The sequence below is a fragment of the Lingula anatina genome, chromosome 8 (assembly GCF_051362555.1).
Source record: "Lingula anatina isolate TDL-2025a chromosome 8, LinAna3.0, whole genome shotgun sequence".
NCBI lineage: Eukaryota > Metazoa > Brachiopoda > Lingulata > Lingulida > Lingulidae > Lingula > Lingula anatina.
The window spans coordinates 18,734,553-18,755,693 of NC_141774.1; the positions used below are offsets into that span (position 1 = coordinate 18,734,553).

The following is a 21,141-nucleotide window of genomic DNA, read 5'->3' on the forward strand; positions in this document are numbered from 1 at the left end:
CTTGAGTACGGCTGTTAACTAACAATCCAAGAACCCATTCAACAAAGGAAAAACATGAACTCCTTTGTGGAGGTGATGAAGGACAACAGTAGGGACAATGCTTTCAATTAATTCTGACATCCACAAAATATGTTTTGTTTCAGATGTGAGTGTACCCCAGGCTGGGACGGACAGTTTTGTGAGAGAGAGAAAGATGAATGTACATCAGGACCTTGCCAGAATGGTGCTACATGCATTGATCTCTTCAATGATTATAGGTATCTGTGTGATTACAGTTGTGTTTTATTTCATGGATGCTGTCAGGTGCATGCTTCTAAGTATAAGTGTTGATATTTCGGAATGTGTATTTGTGTCCAAATGTTTACATCAAAGCACCTAAAATCCTTCTGCTGAAGTCCATTGTTATATGGTTTAGTACCCACCAACATAATTCATAAACAGGCATATCTCTACCCACATATTCCATATATATATATATACACACAGTCATGTCTCCACCTACTTCATCCATATATAGTCATGTCTCCACCTACTTCATCCATATATAGTCATGTCTCCACCCACTGTATCCATATATAGCTATGTCTCCACCCACTGTATCCATATATAGCTATGTCTCCACCCATTTTCAAGGTGCCAGTGTGCAGCAGGATGGAACAGCAAAAACTGCGACCAGGAAATCAACGAGTGTCTGACCAATCAGTGCATGAACCAGGCCACCTGTGTGGACCAACTCAACGACTTCCAGTGCATCTGTCCGCCATTTTTCACTGGGCGCCTCTGTGACAGTAGTTACGACCCTTGCGATGCAGAGCACAATCAGTGTGAGAATGAGGCACCGTGTATTACACTGGAAGATGGGAGGTACCACTGTAATTGCACAGCAGGTGAGAGAAAAAGTTCCATGAGGTGGTATTTTGGCTTGTGAGCAAAGATGAATGAAAATGATCTGAGAACAATTTAGATAAAAATGTAATTCTCAGCATGTGAGAAAGATTTAATACTACTTACTTGTTTTCTTGAATAATATTTTCAGCGAGTCTCTTGAGCAAATAGTGAATTTTTTCATAGTGTTGTCAATTATGGCTTATTACAACTTAATTAGTTTTCTGCTGCACATTATTTGTTGGCTATATTTCATTAAGATGTCTTTATACCAACATCTCCATGTTGATTTCACATACAATAGTCAAAATTCCAATATTATCAATCTGTGCCATGCCCTTTGTTGTAATGTTGGAAAATATATGCAAAGAAAAGAATGTAAAAGTTCTAATATTATAATAATACTAATTATAGGCTATGCTGGAGTAAACTGTGAAGTGAACATCAACGAGTGTGCCTCAACACCCTGTAGAAATAACGCATCCTGTGAGGACCTGGTCGCGGACTATAGGTGTCACTGTCCTGAGGGGTATTCTGGGAAGGATTGTGGTGAAAATGTGGATGAATGTGCGTCAGATCCTTGTCGCAATGGAGCAACTTGTAGAGATAGGGTGAATGGGTAAGTAAATATTTGATTTTAGAAATTTATCCAGATTATCTTGTGTTCTTTGAGAGAGCTGTTCATTCATTTCACACCTTTGTTTGCTTCAAAGAAAGGGCGTGCAGTAATAATGAACTTTAGAGTTAGTCTTCAATATTTTTTACCCATTAAAAGGTACACTTGTGACTGCGCTGCAGGATTTGAAGGGTCAACATGTGAGCAGGACATCAACGAGTGTTTGAGTGACCCATGTTATAACAATGGGACATGTGCCAATCTGGAGGCTAGATACAGCTGCTCCTGTCTACCAGGATTTACAGGTGGGTGGAGACATTGCCATATATGGGTATAGTGGGTGGGTACCACACCATATATGGATGAGGCTACATGTGCCAATCAACCTGTTCCAAAGTTTGTGCCATCTACCATCTAACAAATGTTTAAGTGATAACTTTCATCCTTCATGTACCTTATAAGTATATATATTTAGTTGATTTAAATTTTTACTTTCCAGGTGTAAACTGTGAGGTCAATATCCAAGAATGTGCATCCAGTCCCTGCCTGAACAATGCCACCTGCCGAGATGCCATAAATGGGTACTCTTGCCAGTGTCATGGCGGCTACACGGGGAACAGGTGCCAGACCAACATTGATGACTGTGCTCCCGACCCCTGTGTCCATGGAAGGTATAAGTTTTGTCATTTTTTTTATTCATTAAATGGGAAAAAAATCAGAGAAATATATAAGTAAATTAGTACGATGAAGAAAATAATTATATTCTGACTTGGTGTCAATACTTTTTGATAAGGAATTTGGCAATGCTTGGAAACGAGGTAAATTTTGAAGAGGCTGTTTTGAAATTATCTTATATTTTCTGGCACAAATTGAGCTTAATGAACTTATTAAAAAAAATAATTAGTGAAATACAATTTTTTTCTCAGCTGTGAAGATTTAACTCAAGACTACCGCTGTATATGCGAAGCTGGCTGGACTGGGAAGAACTGTTCCGTTAACATAGACGAGTGCCTCAGTGACCCTTGTAGGAACAACGGCACATGCATAGATGGCGTTGCAAGCTATGTTTGCACTTGTGCCCCAGGTTTTACTGGTAAGAAAGAGCAGTGTCATTTATATGTATTAATGGCAGTGGAAAACCATAGAAAGAGTTGAATTAGTAGTGGAAACAAATGGATTTTGTGTAGAATTCTGTGATGCCTGTTGTGTCTAATCTAAACAACTAATTGGACATATAATACTCAAATAAACCAAACCTGTAGATTTTTTTTCTCAAAGCCATCTACCGTAGTAAGTGGTGCACTATTACAGAGGTATAGTTCTACACTTGTGCCCATTGCATTGTTTTATATTTTGTGGAACATTTCACAATACTTTAGAATGCAGGTATAATTTTTTTACTCTAGATTAGACAATTATCCTCCTACCCATCTGTCTTACAATAAATAGGCCATCTTTTAAGAATGATGTGAATTGTTCTTTGATTCCCAGGTCCAGGCTGTGAGTTTGACATCAACGTCTGCCGTGTTGGTAACTTCACCCAGTGTCTTAATGGAGGGACGTGTGAGGACAGAGTGGGGAATGAGTTCACTTGCAGGTTTGTACAGTTATTTTTTTTAATTATTTATTTTTTTATTAGCTGCCTCATAGAGGGAAAAAATAATATATGTGCACAAGCAAATGAAATTAGAAACATGCTTATGCAGTTCAACAAATTTTGTGGTCTGACAGAATACAGAGCAATACATTGATTAAAATATTTTAAGTGAAACACACTAGAGTTAGCATACCAGTGCTTATGCAGTTGCTTCTTGGTGACAATAGTTTGTACTGTTAAATAAAAACTTGAGAGAATCTACCAGTCTCCAAGTTGCCCCCTGTTGGTCTTCGGGCCAGTTTTAACATGTTATGGTAGAAATACTTTTCACTCTGTGCCATACCATGCCAAAAAAAAAAAAAAAAAAAAGTCTCTCAGGCTATAGAAAAAATATTTCATAGCTCTGTTTTTCTATATTTAGCTGTGTCACTGGCTTCTCTGGCCTGTACTGTGAGACGAACATCGATGAATGTCTGTCAGAGCCGTGTCAGAATAACGGCACCTGTCAGGACAACATCGATGCTTTCATGTGCCAGTGTCTGCCAGGGTGGACAGGCCAGCTCTGTGAGGTTGACATCAATGAATGTGACAGTAATCCCTGTCAGTATGGAGGACTCTGTGAGGAGAGGGCTACTGGCTTTGGATATGAGTAAGATTTAGGATAAATTCTCACATTTAGATACAAGCATAATTTTTTTGAAAATATTTTGACTTACAGTGTCTGTTGATATGTGAAATTAAACTGTGTTTGTGAAATGAAAAAGTAAATTTATTATCTTAACTTTGTGATGATTTTTACATATTTATCATTACCACCAAATCTTCACTATATTTAAAATGTATATAGAATTACATAATTTTGTTGTGGTTAATGTTAAAAGTGTAAATTATGATTTATCAATAACTGATTAATTTTGGTCTAATAATTTCAAAGCTGAAACTTACAATTAAATCCTGTCAAGGATAACATATTAATTAAAGTGTCACCTTATGCAATATATTAATAAAATCCAAACAAACATTGAGATTTATATTCCTGTCTGACCATTTTCTGCTGTACCTCTTTCAGGTGTTTCTGTCCCGCTGGTCTTGGAGGTTTGAACTGTGAACAAAACTATGACGACTGTCTGCCACAACCAAGGTGCCAAAATGGCGGAACATGTCAGGACGGCATAAATACGTTCATTTGCATCTGCCCTTATTATGCCTCAGGAGATCAATGTGAAACTGTTATAGCCCCACCAACAACTACAATGACAGTTACTGGTGACACAACTGTAGGAGGCAGCACAATGCAAGATACTCTTTCAGGTTTAATATCTGAAGACAGCCGCAGTGTGCTGTTATTTTCTTCATCACCTGTAACAGTTGATGTTGTGGCCACTAGTTTTGATATTGTGTTACCAAGTGTAACCATGGTTACTGATGATGCGTCGCTAACACAGTCATTTGCTTCTGTAATGCCATCAAGATTAGTTGAGTCATTAACACACTCACCATTTGCTTCTTTTGGTTTACTATCAAGCACTGCTTTAGAAGTTAACTCCTTGTCTGATACATTAATTGAAACAGCTTCTTCCATACCAACAGTATCTGACACGACAGTAATCCCAGATACTTCAGTGTCTGTGAAAAGTGCAGTATTTTCCTCTTCAACAGTGCCAACAGTGGCTTCACCACAAACAGGGACAGTTGTAGTGTTCTCAGACCAGTCAACAACTTCAACACTGTCAGTACCAGCTGCATCAATAACAGCAGCATCTGCAACATCATCATTATCATTGCCTGATATACAACCCAGTGCCACCACTTTAAACATACTTGTATCCACAGGTGATTTATCTTTGTCAACAATATCACTGTTAGGGACATCAGCAGAGGCTGTGATAGTGACATCTGGTGCTCAGTCTGTTTTGAGTGAGCTCAGCCCATCTATGGGGACATTTTCATTTCTTAAACCTTCCTCTTTGCCAGACAGCTATGTAACAGGGCCAGTTACAGGATCATCTTCTGTATTTTCATCGACAGCTCCATTGACAGTAACATCAATGACAACAGTAACAACAACAAAGACATCATCAACATCAGGAGCAACTTTTACAGCATCAGTTGTAACTCCAGTAACAGCAATGCCAACAACAACAGAGACAACTGTTACAACAGTGGCACCATCAGCACCAGTAACAACACTGACAGCATCAGTTGCAACTCCAGTAACAGCAGTGCCAACAACAACAGAGACAACTGTTTTAACGGCAACAAGAGACACATTAACAACTTCAGGTGTATTACAGCCATCAGCATCCTCATTAGTAGCAACATCAAGTTTTGCCTCAACTGTGTCAACATCTGAGACAGTTACAGTGTTACCATCATCTGTAATTAGGCTGTCAGAATCTGGTTTGATCTCAAGTGATACTGGGTCAACATCAAGTGATACTGGTTCAACTTCTACTGATACTGGTTCAACATTGAGTGATACTGGTTCAGCCTCTACTGTTACTGGGTCAACATTGAGTAATACTGGGTCAACATCCAGTGATACTGGTTCAACATCCAGTGATACTGGTTCAAAATCAAGTGATACTGATGCAGCCACTAGTGATACTGGTTCAGCATCAAGTGGTACTGGACTAACATCTAGCGATACTGGTTCACCCTCTAGCGATTCTGGTTTCTCCACAAGTAATACAAGTACAAGCATAGATGTTAAACCTTCCAGCACAGCAACTTATGTCGTGGTTTCAGAATCGTTTGTGCTGATGTCAGACTCACTAACAACAACATTTGGTGACACACTTCGAACCTCTTCATCAACATTGGTCCATTCTTCATCAGCAAGTGAAACAGCATTAACTGCATCAATGAGACCAACTGGAACCTTGGTTACAGATGTTGCACCTACATCTATGATTGGAAAGTCCTCAACTCTGACAGTGACTCCTCCCATCATGTCAAGTGATATGTCATTGACAACAATCGCCATGGAAACTGTTTCATCATCAGCCAGTGGAAAATTACCAAGTGTGTCTGAAAAAGTCACCAGCCTTCCCTTAGCTAGTGACAGTGTATTGCCTATTGGCAGTTCATTGTCTAGCTATACTCAGTTGCCTAGTGATGGTGTGTTGCCTAGTGACAGTGTGTTGCCTAGCAGCAGCATAGACATGCCTGTTGTAACGCACTCTAATTTTGCTTCTTTGGTTGATTTGAGTTTTACAGTTTCACAGCAGAGTTTTAGCACTTTGACTGCAGATATGTGTAAGTGGTTTTTATTTGTTTTATGTGAAATAATTTTTATGTAAAATATTATGCTCATCCTGTTGTTTCATTAATTGCTGTTTGTGGTGCTATTAACATCTTGTTTCTGTGGCAGTAATAGAAAGGTTTGTTTGCAGAAATGTTCATGTTGTGATATTTAAGAATTTTGCAAAAATTTGCAAAATTTATAGAATTTTACTTTCTTAGTAACTTGAAAATAGTTTTGAGAAATATTTTCATTTCACTTCACATTTTTGATATATTGCATTATTGATATAGAACTTTCTCATTTTTTAGCAACAGCGACTGTTCCAGTGACAATTTCCCAATCAGTGACACCTTCATCAGCAGCCTCATCAACAATGATATCAACAGCAAGAACAGCACCTGATACTGTCAGTTCAACCAGTACCACCATGGTGACAGTTACCATGCCAACAACTGGTACCACAGGGAGTGCTCAACCAACAACAACTGAGGCAGTCAAAATCACCACAACCACAACTGTCCCTTTGGAGACCACAACAGATAAGCTAACAACTGCAGTGTCAAACTCTAAAGAACCCTTAACTACCACATTTACAGCCACTTCAACTGAGTCAGCCACGGGGACTGTGCCTGAGATAGAAAGCACAGCCACCACCAGCAGTGAAACCATGCCTACCACTGGGTTGACCACACCCACTGACAGTGTAACCATGGCTCCCACCACTGTAACTACTTCAGTAGCCACTTCAGCAGCCACTCCTACTTCTAGACTTACGACACCCACCACTGATGTAACCATGCCAACCACCATAGGCACCACGCCTACCTCCACTGTAACCACACCCACCAGAGATACTACATCCAAGATGGAACCCATGCCTCCAAGTACAGCAATAACTCAATCTGCCACCCAAAGAGCAACCACTGCTAGTGATTTTACAAGAGGGTTAACAACAGCAGAATCTAGTGTCTCTACAACCAGTGTGGCAGGACGGATCACAACTACTCCTGAATCTTTCAGTCTTAGTACTGCAAAGACCACTGTTCATCAATCCACAACAACACAGTCAATTACCACTACCACATCACAAACAATGGCAGATTCTACTACTAGTACTGCTACCACTGCTACTGCTGCTGCTACTACTACTTCTACTACTACTACTACTACTACTACTACTACTACTACTACTACTGGATCTACTGCGCCACAAACCAGCACTGAGTTTACTGGGGCTCAAACCACTGTGGGTCAGACCACACCAGAGTCCACCTCTGCCCAGACCACACCAGAGTCCACTTCTGCAGAATCCACCACTACACAGACAACACTGAAACCTGTAGATGAACAAACGACCTCAGATTTTACGACAACTAGGGAGTCTTCTGTCACCCAAAGGACTTCTGAATCCACTTCTGCTCAATCCACATCTGGATCAATTTTTGCTCAATCCACAACTGAATCTACAACTCCTCAATCCACTTCTGAATCCACATCTCCCCAATCCACATCACTACCCACCACAGAGCAGACGACACCTGAAGTCAGCACAGTGGCTCCATCTCGTGGCTGTAATGCAGAACCTTGCCTAAATGGAGCAACCTGTGTCAATGTTACACAAAATGGAGTGCTGGATTTCATGTGCATGTGTATGTTCAAGTATGAAGGGAAACGATGCGAAACAGGTGGGTGTGAAAATATCTTTTAATAATTTTTGATGTGAAATTTTTATACAACTTAATTTGTTTCCAGTGTGATATTTTGTTACCGTACCAGTGCTATATGGAACTGTTTAAAAAAATTAAAGTCAGAAGAGGACAAGAAATCCATTTCATTAAAAAAGCATTATTTTTATTACGTTTTTCTAATAGATTATGCTTTAATTTTCGTATTTCCAGGAAAGTCCTACAGAAGTTCCCAGTATGACGGCACAGGATATCTCATGTACGCTCCCCCTCAGCTACAGCAGTCCAATACTATCACCTTGGGGTTTAATACAACACAGGTAATTGTCTAAGTTGTATATGAGAGCACAGGATATCTCATGTACCCCCCCCCCCTTCACCCCTTCAGCTACAGCAGTCCAGTATTAATGCCTTGGAGTTCAATACAGCACAGATAAGTAGTATTATACAGGTTATATGAAAGACAGTCCAGAGAGCAAATGAAAACTTGCTTTGCTCCTGCCCTGTAATTGAATTCATAATTTGATTGAAAAATTGATTATAATTTATAAATCATACATCAAAATTAGAGCAGGAATTTTATTGCTGCTTTACTCACCTGTGATTGGCTAAAACAAACTCTTTCCCAGATGCTGTGTTCTAGGTACACAGCTGGCTCCATCTATATTTTTCCTGTGCAAACTAATGCTCTCTCTCTCTCTCCCTCTCTCTGTCAAATGATATATTTGTCTCTCCAGGCTAATGGTACCCTGTTCTACTCTGATGCTGACTTTAATGCTGACTGGACACACTATATCTACTTATATGTGGAGAATGGAGTACTGAAGGTAAATGTGAACTTTTTTGCAGATTGAATAATGGATTAAGATTTTAGATAAAGTACAGGTCGTGAAGTTTTGTACTGAAAGGAGGAGATAAATGTAAAAATGAAGTCGAGATAATTTTCTCTTCTGTTTCATGTAATGCTTTGTGATAAGTGTGGTTTAATTACAATTGTATTAAAATTGTTGTAGACAAGAGGGATGTTTCCTAATTTTCCTTGGGGTATAGCTAATTTTCTTAGCAACAGACTGCATAAAAAAAGTTGACTTTGCAATTTCATGTTAAGAGTGTATTACAAATCGGACCACAGACAGCTGATTTAAAGATAAGCTTTGTTTTGCTTACTGTTTACTCAGTATGCTTTCATGATAAGTGTCCCTCTCTCTGCTCCTGATGGTATCCTTAGTGGCCCAATGAACATTTTATTGACAGTTGTGTATTTGGGGGAAAATTCTACCAATTGCTTGATGTACATTTTAAGCCTTATTTCATTCCCATTGATCTGACTTCAGTACCAGTTTTCGTGTAAATTAGAGAGGTTTACTCTGAACAGTGGGCAAGTGGTGAATACAGGAGAAATATTTAACGTGACTGTCATGTGAGTATTTGGTCAATTTAGTTTGACACAGAATATTTTCTGTAATACATTCCTCTAGTTTCATTGACATTACATTGTTAAAATGCTTCTCTAAAAAAACTGAAGCTTTTGTTGCTACATGTATAATATTCTTTTCATGGTGCCTGATTGATGTTTCTTTCATATTTGACATCTTTTTGCTCTTTTTAAAAACAAATTGTTATGAAACATCAGTATTAGTTGCATAATGATTCATAACAAAGACCTTGTTTATGTTATGATTTTTTTTACGTTTTTTTATTTTAATTTTAAGTAATACATATTTGGAAGAAGATTCTAACTATGATAATCATAATAACTGAGACTGACTGTGTAGTTTTCTTCTCTCTTTCAGTCAAACACAAGACTGCTTTGCCTCTCTTGATGTCAGAGGTCCTGCTGCATCTCCACCCAGAGTAGAACTCGGCATGAGTTTTGTTTTCCCCAGCTTCAGGTTGACAACTCTGTCAAATATCTACCTGGGAGGTCTGCCAAGTAGTTTGCAGCCAGATAACCAGGTGGCACCACTTGCTAGTTATGTGGGCTGTCTTGGCAGTGTGGTTGTGAATGGAGAGAGTTATGAGTACTTGGATGCAGTGGAAGGGGTAAGTAGTTGATATTATTAGAAATGGAATAAATATGGTGCTTAAAAAAAAGTACTAGGCATAGATACAAATTTTATATAGATTTGACGGTCATTGTATATGTCAGTGATGCTTCAACAAGTGGCATATTTCAATGTACTAATAATTTCTTTAGGTTTTTAATCCAATTGGTTCTAATGCCAATGTTTTAACTGTACCATGAGATTTTTTGATGATTTAACCACCTCCTCCCCATTTTGCAGTAATTTTCTGACAAACTTTTCCCATTCAAAATATGTTGTAGTACATGTTGATTTTTATCAAAGAAACCTCATTAGAAGAAAACTTATTTGCAGGTGAATGTATATGAATGTGGTTATGTTCCACCAATCACCACATCTCCAGCCCCTGTAACCACGGTAACACCATCACCACGGCCACCAACCTGTGCAGACATTACTTGTAACCATGGTGGCACATGCAGGGAAGTGGTGACATCTGGTGGTGGGTTGGTGTGTGACTGTGCACTGGGATTCTCAGGGCCCAGATGTGAAAAAGGTTTGTTTTCAACAATCTTAAAAAAGTAGAAAGGACAGTCAGTTATGCCTTCAGGTTTTAGTATTCATAACATTTGTGTGTGGTTATTCTAACTGAGTTTGTAAATGTTGTTAATACCTTGGAGAAGAATTAATACTTGGCATTTTCAGTTAGATATACTGATCTATAACAGTCACAGTTATGATAATTATAGTAATATTGTTGATGAATTTCATTGATTTAGGTACATTTTTCATTCCATATTTTGTTAAAATGTTCATGATTGTCTTCATTAATCACAAAATCAGAACTTAAAAATGCAACCACAAATATGTTTACAAGTTTTTTTAAAGACTTAGTTTTGTTTTCTTGCTTTTTGTATTTTGTGTATTTAATTATTTTGTATTTTTTATTTGACAGAGGTGGTCGTCTATTTCCCTTCATTTGGTGGCAACTCCTACTTAGAACATGCAGCCATTAATGTTTCCATGGCAACCAGTGACCTCTTCTTGACCTTTAAGACCTCCCACACCAGTGGCACCATTCTTTTCTCACAGAGTCAAGTATCAGGATCCTTTATGCATCTTTATGTGGAGGGCGGGTATATCAAGTATCAATTTGCATGTAACCATGGTAACATACTGATGATTGACACACAGGTCTATGTTGCCACTGGGAATTTAACTGCTGTGAATCTTAGGTATGTTTTGATTTGACTTTTGTGTCTTCATGTAAACTGACAATGTTTAAAATAAATAGGCCTTTTCGATACAGAAATGATGAACAATAAATAGTGAGCAAATTTTGGGTCACTTTTTATGTTTATCTTAATTTCATTATTATATTTTTAGCTATTTTTGAATAAACATTGATCAGTCTTTGTAATCAGTAAAAATTGAATGTCAACATACAGTAAGCTTTATGCAGCAAGCAAAAGAATGTTTCAGGTTTTCACGATAAAATGAATACACAAAATCTTTTCATATTTTTTGTATTTAAATTATGTTTGTATGTGCTATTTATAAGTAAAGTATCTTTGGTATTTATTCTACAGTGATATTGAATCATTATTCTCTATTATCATTGTTTTTCCAGACAACAGCATCCATGGATGACAGATGTGAACACAGTGAGACAGAGGTGTTCTGCAGCTGTACAGGTGGATTCTTATCCAGAGTATGTGTCACAACTAACACAATATGGAACAAACATTGTCACAACTAACACAATATGGAACTAACATTGTCACAGCTAGTGCAATTTGGAACTAACATTGTCACAGCTAACACAATGTGGAACTAACTTTGTCACAACTATCACAATATGGAATTAACATTGTCACAGATAGCGCAATGTGGAACTAACATTGTCACATCTGTAAATTGTGTAACTTACATTTTCACAGCTTATGCAACTTGGAACAAACGTTTCAACTTAATGCATTGAATTACTAACATTTTTACACTGAACACAATACATAAGTAAACCTCATCTCACGTAATGCACTACTGAGTAATATTGTCAATCCTGCACGATGAATACATTAACAATGTTAAAGCTAACACAGTGTGTAACTTACATTGTCACAGCTAACACACTATTTAAGCTAATATTCACAATGTATGAGTAAATAATGTCTCCTTAAGAAATTACCAACAGTTTCTACTGTCACAAATAAGTCACACGTACAAACTGACATTGTCACTCCAAGATAACATTTTTATGCTCTCCATCTGCACTTTATTCTTCAAACCTTTAAACCAAAAGTTAATTATTACTTCACTCAAAAAAGGGATCGTAGATTATTCACTGATGAATTTTCAAGGTACTGCATAAGCAGTGCCTTCAGTGATACTATTTGGAAAGTTATTTTTAACAAGTTTTAAAATATTCCTTTTTAGGATTATCAGCAGTCAGCTCGTCTTGGCCACCTATGGAGCATACGGCCCTCTATATCTGGGAGGCTATGCTACTGGCATCTATAGTCCAGATGCCAGGGCTTCCCCGTTCTTACCTTTTGTTGGATGTATTAGAAACCTGCAGGTAAAAAATGGACTGAGGGAAATGTACTGTGTTTTATAATGTTTTTTCTTTTAATTGAAATTGTGCTATTTAGCACATGAAACATTTGGGATTATAAGGAATGTTGGAAGAGATTTCTGTAAATTTCACACATTTATAGTTAGTATAGAGATGGAATATACAGGATTTGTTAAGTTAATAATTTCATGAAATGGAAAGGATCCAGATTTTGAAGAGAATATTCATAAATGGAAAAATGTGACCAAAGAGGGATCATCTGCTTCCCAGTCCATACTTGTAAATAGTAATCAAGCATAGATTCAACAATAACATTCTTAAAAGGTAATAAAGGTAAGTTATGACCAAGTTGTTCATAAGCAACTGTTCCTCTTTCTATAGAAAATATACTATAACTGTTTGGACCACTTTTTTTTCTATTTTTCTAATATAATTTTAGGTGAATGATAGAGAAGTTGATGTGTTCTTTGATGCCTTGCGTGGACAGAACATCGCAGACTGCACAGTGCCTCCCTGCAGTTATGAGCCATGTCGAAATAATGCAACATGTCAGCTGTAAGTATTATACATGTATCTTACGACTCATTCCCAATGTTGATACTGTTGATACAGGCCACTAATTTCCAGATGTTGTGCTTATTGCAATGACTACTGGTAGAGGGTTGAAAATTTTATTGGGAAATGAACTTTGTATTGAAAAATATCCTGCACAGTAGAGGTCAGGCTTTAAGTCAGTAGATTGTTTCAATCACTTCACATTTGTGGGGTGGGGGGAGAAAGGTAGGGGAGGGAAGGGGCAGTTTGCTGACAGCAGTTATATAAGAATGGTAATATTTCAGGGATGGAGAATCTTGGTTCTGTGATTGTCTCTCAGACTACACTGGTGTATTATGTGAACGCAGACTTTGCCAACACAACCCCTGCCAACATGGGGGCACCTGCATCATACTACAAGGTCAAGGTCAATATGTCTGCCTGTGTCCTTATGGCAGGAGAGGGGTACACTGTACAGAAGGTAAGACAGAGGGACTGTTTGGGCCCCATTCAGAATAGGGGACTAACAAATTTGGCGACCACTTCTTGCCATCTAATCTGCTAATAGACACTGAATAGATATCCCATGGGAAATATTCAAGTGGGTCAGCCATATTTGACCCTCAGACAAGTTATTCCCCTATTCTAAATGAGTCCTGTGTTATAGGAAATAATTCGTTATTAGTGGCCATTTGTACATTTACATGCTGGAACATGACATTTTGGGAGCCAAAAATATCATCAGCTTTGATTATAAAAATAGTAATAATAAAAGTAATAATAATAATAATAATTATAATAATAATTATTATTATTATTATAATTATTTTTATTATAAGAACTGTAACCATATTTATATCTTATTTTCAGCGGCGGTCATTTCCCGTCCAGCCTTCTTCGGTGACCAGTATGGCTATTCTTCTTACCTGGCCTATCCCAAGATTCTGTCCCTGGAGTTTGAGATGGACATCCGGTTCAAGTTTACTCTGAACAACCTGGACACTGCACTGGACAGTGGTCTGATGATCTTTACTGGACAGCAAGGTCAGTGAACACTGAGTGCATGTTTAATTAATTTCCATCACAGTCTATGTCTTTAACATATATGAATGGTTTACTGTTAGGAAGGTTAAATGGTGAAATGGATCAAAGTATTGATAACAGTTTGTGCAAAGGCAAAGTACAGTGTAATCTGGTCTACTTAAATTTACAGAAAACTGCTGAAAATTTTTTTCTTTTCAACTTGTGTGTGATTGAAAAACAATTTATGAGAAAGATTTTTTTTATGCACAAACATTCTGTCACACAGAAGCCTATATATTTTATTTAAATCTATTACCAGGCAATTACCCCAATGGTTCAGACTACTTGGCAGTTGGCATGGAAGGCGGCCATGTTGTTTACATGTTTGACCTAGGAACTGGTGAGGGCTTGGTGAATTAAGAGATTTTCTGTATTTTGGATTATTTATAGAATTTATTATAATTGGGTTTCGTGTGAAGTGATCTTAAACAGTTTAATCCTGGATTGGAGAGTTTTTTTCCTTTCTAAGCACACCCCAAAATGATGCAAATATATTGTAATCAAGAAAATTGTAGTGATCATTCTTTTTGATACTATTTTAGACCAAAAGCTTTGCAACTTGATAATTTGACAAATTTCAAGTAAATTAAATTAAATTTTCTTTTTTTTTCAGGACCTCGTAAACTAGTCAGTCCAGAGCCAGTGGACACTAGTGCCACCTATCACATTGTGGAACTTGGTCGAAGCTACAGTCAAGGTCATCTCAAGGTGGACAACCAGGTCAAGGTCACAGGGTCATCTTTAGGGAAACTGATTGGCTTGAATTCCTTTAGCGAGTTCTATGTTGGAGGATATGATGTTTTTGAGATGAAACTTTTGCCTTTAGGGGTCAATTTTACCGTTGGATTTCAAGGTGTGTTGTTGGTTATGGATGGCTTATTTATTTATGTTTAAGCTTGCGTTTTAATTGCAATTCAGTTTATAGAATGTGATTATCTGTTATATAGTGCTAGGAACAATTCTTGATTTTAATATGAAAACTTTCTGGACATACTTTCCCATGTGTATTTTTTTATGTAAATTTATTGTATGATAGGTAACTCAAGATTTTCAGCAAAAGAAGAAATAATTTAAACTGGCATAGTGATAAAGACGAAAAACACTCTAATCCCCATTATTCATTCATAATCAATGCCAGGATCACTATTTTTATTTTTTTCTTCAATACACATGAACCATGTTTAAAATACTATGTATATTTTGTGCCCAGGGTGTATATTTGACCTTGAGGTGAGAGGTGGTAGCAGTGGTCAGTTTCAGGCCCCTGGACTCCCCCCTGGTCATGTGACCAGTGGCCGGAATGTCCAGCAGTGTAATGCCAGCGAGTGTGCGGTCAATACCTGTCAAAATGGAGGGACGTGTGTGGAGCTAGGGGCATCCTTCAGGTATTACAGATGGGAATTTTTCAGATCTATCTGGATAATTGGATGTTTATGTATAAAATTATTAATATTGGTTGGTAATATAAATTATGAGATTATTTACAGGGGCCATTGCTCCCCAGACCATCAGTATATGGCTACGCACCTCTCATGGTTGCATTTTTAGTTTTTTTTTTAAGGCTAGCTTTTCTATCATTTCTGAAATATTGTGGATAAGTCTCTTCCAATCCAACAGTCAATCTCTATGTCTGTCTGACTGGATGGGCAGGAGCTTTATATTGTGCCTACACCTTCTCAGTCATTTTAATTTTCATAAAATCCTATAGGTGTCACTGCAGTAGTGGATGGAAGGGAGCCCTATGTTCAGAACAGATCTCAGTCTGTGACACCAGCTCTGACTGTGCCAATGGTTCTACTTGTGTTCCTCTCACAGAGGGGGGGTACAGGTGTGACTGTCCCCTGGGGAAGGCGGGGGAAAGGTGTGAGCAGAGTAAGTCATACAAGATATTAATTGATTGTACAATAAGGGGAATAAATAGCTTCTTATGAAAATTGAATTTATAGTCGCTTTGACAAATGAAGTAGTGGTAGAAGTGGTTGACATAAGAGAAGAAATCAAAACTGTATGTTTAATTTAGTAAATATTGCTTTGAATTTATAATTCTGTCAGTCTAGACTTGGAGCCATGAATACAAGACTAGAAAGTGCCATGTCACATTATATAAGCTAAGATCTAATAAACAGAAAGATTGGACAGCGGCATTTCCCTTTTGACCAGACGTTCGTACGGGTAAACATTGCTCTATTGTTCCCCTTAAGTTGTTTTGATAGCCGGGCTTAATTTTAATCCCCATTGTACCTAACCCGTGTTTAGCGAATAGCGTGATTTCTCGTGCATTCTCGAGGACGCCACATCGTCGTCAAGTAGATCCGCCATATTGGATTAGCACTGGCACACGTGGAGTTTTTTTATTAAAAAGTGCTAAAGATGTACAGTTTGTTTACATTTCGTAGTTGTCTTAATACTTTATATTCAGAAGAGGCAATACCCAATAGCGCACTACCTGTAACAACAGCTGCCATTTTATAGAAATTGACTCAACGTGGAGATAGGCCTATAGCCGGAAACGTGACGAGATCATCAACGTACATGTAACTGATAGTGATATTTGATGCTGTTTTGGACAATAAGGCCATGCTAACCTACTGGGAGAAACTGAATGGTGAAGCTACACCAAAACAGAAACTTGATCTATTATGCATGTTTGTAAAACTTTGTCACTATCAGCGGTCATTCTTTTAGAGCATAATTAATTTAAATTTACCAGAATACTCGTAGCAAATCAGTGAAACAAAAAGGACTGAAAAAATCCATTAAGAAAAAGTAGTTTTTAATTTCACTTTCACAAACACTTATTTGGGTACCTACTTCATAATAATAGTGAAAGGTAAGACATATCTTTATATTGACAATCAAATAAAAGTAAACTCGTTTTTTCATATTTATAAAGAACACATGCAATATAGTTTCCTTGCGACTTCAAAATCATGCACATATTTTTAAACTCTGCAGAATCAGTTTTGAAACATCAGTCTTTTGAACATCTTCCACAGAATGTATTGGAAGAATAGGCCTAATATGTGTAACAATTTTGTTTGCCATCTGACTAAAAAATGACTAAATAAAAGATGATTGCTAAAAATTATCAATATTTCATCAGATTCGGCATTTAAAACTGATTATTCATTTCTGGCTGTTAAAGTAACATAATACAAGTCATATTCTGTTCATAAGCATTTTATTATAGATTTAATAAGGCACAGAAATTGAAATGCAAATAAAAATGTTAACACCTTTAGATACCACTGACTGTGACACAATCACAACAGATAGGTAATTTATTTAGGAGTACTAGTTTCACATGACAAAGAATTATAACATTTTCCCCCCTATTTTGACTTGTTTCAACATTAATATCTCATTCAATAAAAATTATGCACTTGATGATAATATTTATCTATTGCTAAGAGCACTACTGACCAATTCCAACCTTGACTTGACAGTACACTAAACTTCAGAGTTTACAGAAGGGAGACAATTTATAGTGATATATTTGTTTTTCATGAAGAACAACATATGGCTAGTTTCAAGGTGGTCCATTTGCTGAATTATCAATGTGCCTGTCAGGTTCTTGAGTAGCACCGAGTTAACTTGACAGAGGTACACTGTACGTCGTCATCAGAATCACTTCCATTGCAACATATATCTGAAAAAATATTATCACACAGTTAAAAAGATGCTGACATGTGTTAATTGCTCATGTTATGTTAAAGTCCACTGTGCGGACAACACTGACCTAGCTCTTTGTGCACTTGTAAAACTTGTAAAAATTAAATATTTAATTTCGGGCAGCTTACCATTTTGCTTATTTAATACATCAGTGTGTCTTTCCGATTGTTTACAATCACTTAGCAAACTTGACAGTGGTGCAACTAAATCATCTGCAACACTTGTATTATTACATTAATCTGAGAAAATAAAATAATATTTTACTGTTAAAAAGGTTCTGACATGTGCTAGTCTCTTATTATTTGTCATTTGTGTAAGTCCACTGTGGTGAATGTACCTACATGTAGCCTTTGTATTCTATACTGGAAATAATGTTGCCGGGGACAGAATAATAGTGCCCATGTATATAAAACATTTTACTTTCAACTCCATAAACTTAAGTTCTAGTTATAGACCAGAAAGCTTACCGATTTTAGCTGCCAGATTTTTCTATTTATTTTTTTCTCCTGTGAGCCTTTACCCATTTTAATGGCATCTGAAAACAAAACAAAAATAATAATTATAAGGATGTGAGACACATTTTACCGCATTGTTTTACTTAGGTATAAATCACGGATAAAAATACCATCGTTTGTTGCCCATTGATAACGATAGTCGCCGCCATCTTGTTTTATTGTCATCTTTACCAATGAATATTTCTAAGAAACTACGTTAATTTTATCTAAGTTTATCCCTAAGGCCTTCCAATACTTGTTTAGATGGACACAGTTTAACTGTCAACGCAAAGTACAGGTCCAATTTCGTGTTTGGCCTTGCATTTTAAGCCCTTCGATAATGATAGTCCCCGCCATCTTGTTTTATCGTCATCTTTACCGATAAATATTTCTAAGAAAACAAGCTAAATCTTAACTAAGTTTATCCCTAGGGCCGTCCACTACTTGTTTAGATGGACACAGTTTAACTGTCAACGCATTGTACAGATCCACTTTCGTGTTTGGCCTTGCATTTTAAGCCCTTCGATAACGATAGTCCCCGCCATCTTGTTTTATCGTCATCTTTACCGATAAATATTTCTAAGAAAACAAGCTAAATCTTAACTAAGTTTATCCCTAGGGCCGTCCACTACTTGTTTAGATGGACATAGTAAGACTGTCAACGCATTGTACAGATCCACTTTCGTGTTAGGCTTTGCATTTGAACCCCGGCGATTATGATCTGCACCACCATCTTGCTTTATTGCCCGAATTATTGTTTAAATTTTCATAGAAAACGAAGCTGTTTAAAATTAAATTATCAACCAATAAAACCAACGTGTTATTCAGTCATCAATAATATAAAATTCAACGTATAAAAAATCAAATTACCCGTGTTAGACCTTAGGTAATAAGGCATTCAGACTCGCTTGTTCGTCGCCATATTGCTAATTAGAATGCAACAACGGATTGAAGGCAATTTTTCACGATGACATCTGCTCCAAAATATTGCAAATTTTACACACAAGTGAACCTTGTTAGTTTTCCCTTCTGCACATACATTTTCAGAGAAACTACAAGACTAAAAGCGGTATTTTACCTACCTTGAAATCGCCCAAATGCAACAGAACTCGACCTCCGCACGAACACAACGCGACTGACTACTTCCGCCGTACGAACGTCTTTCCACAGTTAATCGGATTACCCTTTGAAGAATTGCCGAGTGTCCAATCTTTGGTATATTAGATCTTAGATATAAGTTAGCACAGATCACAAAGAAAATGCATGTTGGGATGATTACTCAGGACTTAAATGTTTGTAACTCATCATTCAGCAAACCTCTAAGCAGGGGTGGGGGTGGGGCAGGGAGGAAGCAGACTGCCCTTTTGGTTTTCTCTGATTCAAAAAATGATCTAGGATCTGTGCCATTTCTCAAACTTGCTTAACAAAGATAGTAAGAAAGGTAAAAAAGTGTTTTTTTTTTTTTTTTTTTCAGAAAAAGAACTACTCATTGTGTATTATATGCACCATCTTTAGGTATGTGACATTGAAAAATGAGCTGTTCTCAGTGGAATGTGGTAAATTATAATTTTAAGAGGATTATTCTGCAGTGATTTTTACATTTAGAATTTCTGCTGTTTTTCAGGTATCACTATCAGTGACCCAATTTTCATAGGCGAGGCATCTTACATGGCCTTTGAACCCGTCCATATTGGCCGATCATGTGACATTAGAATCCAGGTCAATCCCAGAAAACAAGATGGCGTCCTGTTCTATGCTGCCGAGCACATGAATGAACGCAGCGGGGATTTTATTGCATTGTCTCTGAATAATGGAAGTGTTGATCTGAGGTTAAATCTGGGGACCTCTCCCACTACTGTGCTAACAAGTAGCACGATGGTTACTCCAGGTAAATTTTGCTAAGGGTTAGCTTACACTTTTTTCTTTATGGTTAAAGCACCCTTCTTCCTCCATGACAAGATTTCACACATATGCACTTAATTATTGTAAAAGTTTGAGTGAAAAACTAGCATTTTCATTGAAAAGCTATTGATATATGAATTATTGTAAAATTGTTATTTCTCACCCTCTGTAGGTGTATGGTCTGTGATAGAGGTGAGAAGGAATGGCTCCCATGCTACCCTCAGTGTAGATGGTGAGGCCGTTACCGGGACAACGACCCCTGGCACCGTTTCCCTGGATACAAGGTCATTCTTTTACTTAGGTGCGTAGGTGTAATAGTGACTGTATGACAAGAGGCGTAAATAGTCTCTCTCTCTCTCTCTCTCTCTCTCTCTCTCTCTCTCTCTCTCTCTCTCTATTTATTTTTTGGATAGTAAGCCATTTCTTTTTCAATTGAAATCTTTGCTATTGAAAGATTACTTATTTGTATTTTGTGAATTTCTCAAACTTTAAATTGTAGAAATGCCAATTTGCTCCACAGCATTAATTTTGACATTTCCTCCTAAACGATTTTGTAGCAAACCAATTTTGATTAACTTGATTGTTTTTCATTGTTTTATAGGAGGATTGCCACAACTGTCTGTGTTGAATCCCTCAGCTGTGGAGAATGATCCAGTGACATATGAAGGTTGCATCAGAGAATTTATTGTGAGCGGAAGAACATATGACCTGACTGTAGAAGGTACAGATCCAAGATTACAGATTGACTGCATAGAGATCAAAATCTGGAAGTCTTTCTGGAAGACAAATATGTTTCCTACGCTTGTCTTAATTCTGCCATGCTTTTC

General features: G+C 37.3%; 1 protein-coding gene and 1 long non-coding RNA gene across 7 annotated transcripts in view; one reads left to right on the forward strand and one right to left on the reverse strand.

Moving 5' to 3' along the window:
- Positions 1 to 21,141, forward strand: part of LOC106168527 (uncharacterized) — a 49,565-nt gene that overhangs the window by 21,565 nt on the left and 6,859 nt on the right. For 3 of the 5 annotated variants that reach the window (XM_086994269.1, XM_086994273.1, XM_086994271.1), the window contains 28 exons: positions 144 to 257; positions 634 to 887; positions 1,300 to 1,504; positions 1,661 to 1,806; positions 2,001 to 2,172; positions 2,428 to 2,594; positions 2,993 to 3,098; positions 3,520 to 3,747; positions 4,168 to 6,356; positions 6,654 to 8,030; positions 8,244 to 8,350; positions 8,768 to 8,857; positions 9,365 to 9,450; positions 9,824 to 10,073; positions 10,409 to 10,610; positions 11,010 to 11,289; positions 11,685 to 11,765; positions 12,491 to 12,632; positions 13,069 to 13,184; positions 13,469 to 13,644; positions 14,034 to 14,207; positions 14,506 to 14,586; positions 14,860 to 15,099; positions 15,457 to 15,631; positions 15,955 to 16,118; positions 20,037 to 20,300; positions 20,487 to 20,615; positions 20,916 to 21,035. In XM_086994269.1, coding sequence (XP_086850395.1) covers positions 144 to 257; positions 634 to 887; positions 1,300 to 1,504; positions 1,661 to 1,806; positions 2,001 to 2,172; positions 2,428 to 2,594; positions 2,993 to 3,098; positions 3,520 to 3,747; positions 4,168 to 6,356; positions 6,654 to 8,030; positions 8,244 to 8,350; positions 8,768 to 8,857; positions 9,365 to 9,450; positions 9,824 to 10,073; positions 10,409 to 10,610; positions 11,010 to 11,289; positions 11,685 to 11,765; positions 12,491 to 12,632; positions 13,069 to 13,184; positions 13,469 to 13,644; positions 14,034 to 14,207; positions 14,506 to 14,586; positions 14,860 to 15,099; positions 15,457 to 15,631; positions 15,955 to 16,118; positions 20,037 to 20,300; positions 20,487 to 20,615; positions 20,916 to 21,035 — 7,835 coding nt within the window. The remainder of the gene's footprint in view (positions 1 to 143; positions 258 to 633; positions 888 to 1,299; positions 1,505 to 1,660; positions 1,807 to 2,000; positions 2,173 to 2,427; positions 2,595 to 2,992; positions 3,099 to 3,519; positions 3,748 to 4,167; positions 6,357 to 6,653; positions 8,031 to 8,243; positions 8,351 to 8,767; positions 8,858 to 9,364; positions 9,451 to 9,823; positions 10,074 to 10,408; positions 10,611 to 11,009; positions 11,290 to 11,684; positions 11,766 to 12,490; positions 12,633 to 13,068; positions 13,185 to 13,468; positions 13,645 to 14,033; positions 14,208 to 14,505; positions 14,587 to 14,859; positions 15,100 to 15,456; positions 15,632 to 15,954; positions 16,119 to 20,036; positions 20,301 to 20,486; positions 20,616 to 20,915; positions 21,036 to 21,141) is intronic. The other 2 variants (XM_086994270.1, XM_086994272.1) reach the window with 2 other exon arrangements.
- LOC147760508 (uncharacterized) lies at positions 17,411 to 19,651 on the reverse strand. 2 transcript variants are annotated; one of them, XR_015330830.1, is made up of 3 exons: positions 19,495 to 19,651; positions 18,386 to 18,453; positions 17,411 to 17,895 (listed from the first exon to the last, which is right to left on the reverse strand). It is a non-coding gene; the product is annotated as an uncharacterized LOC147760508 (long non-coding RNA). The 2 variants fall into 2 exon arrangements; XR_015330829.1 differs by having other exon boundaries at positions 18,386 to 19,501.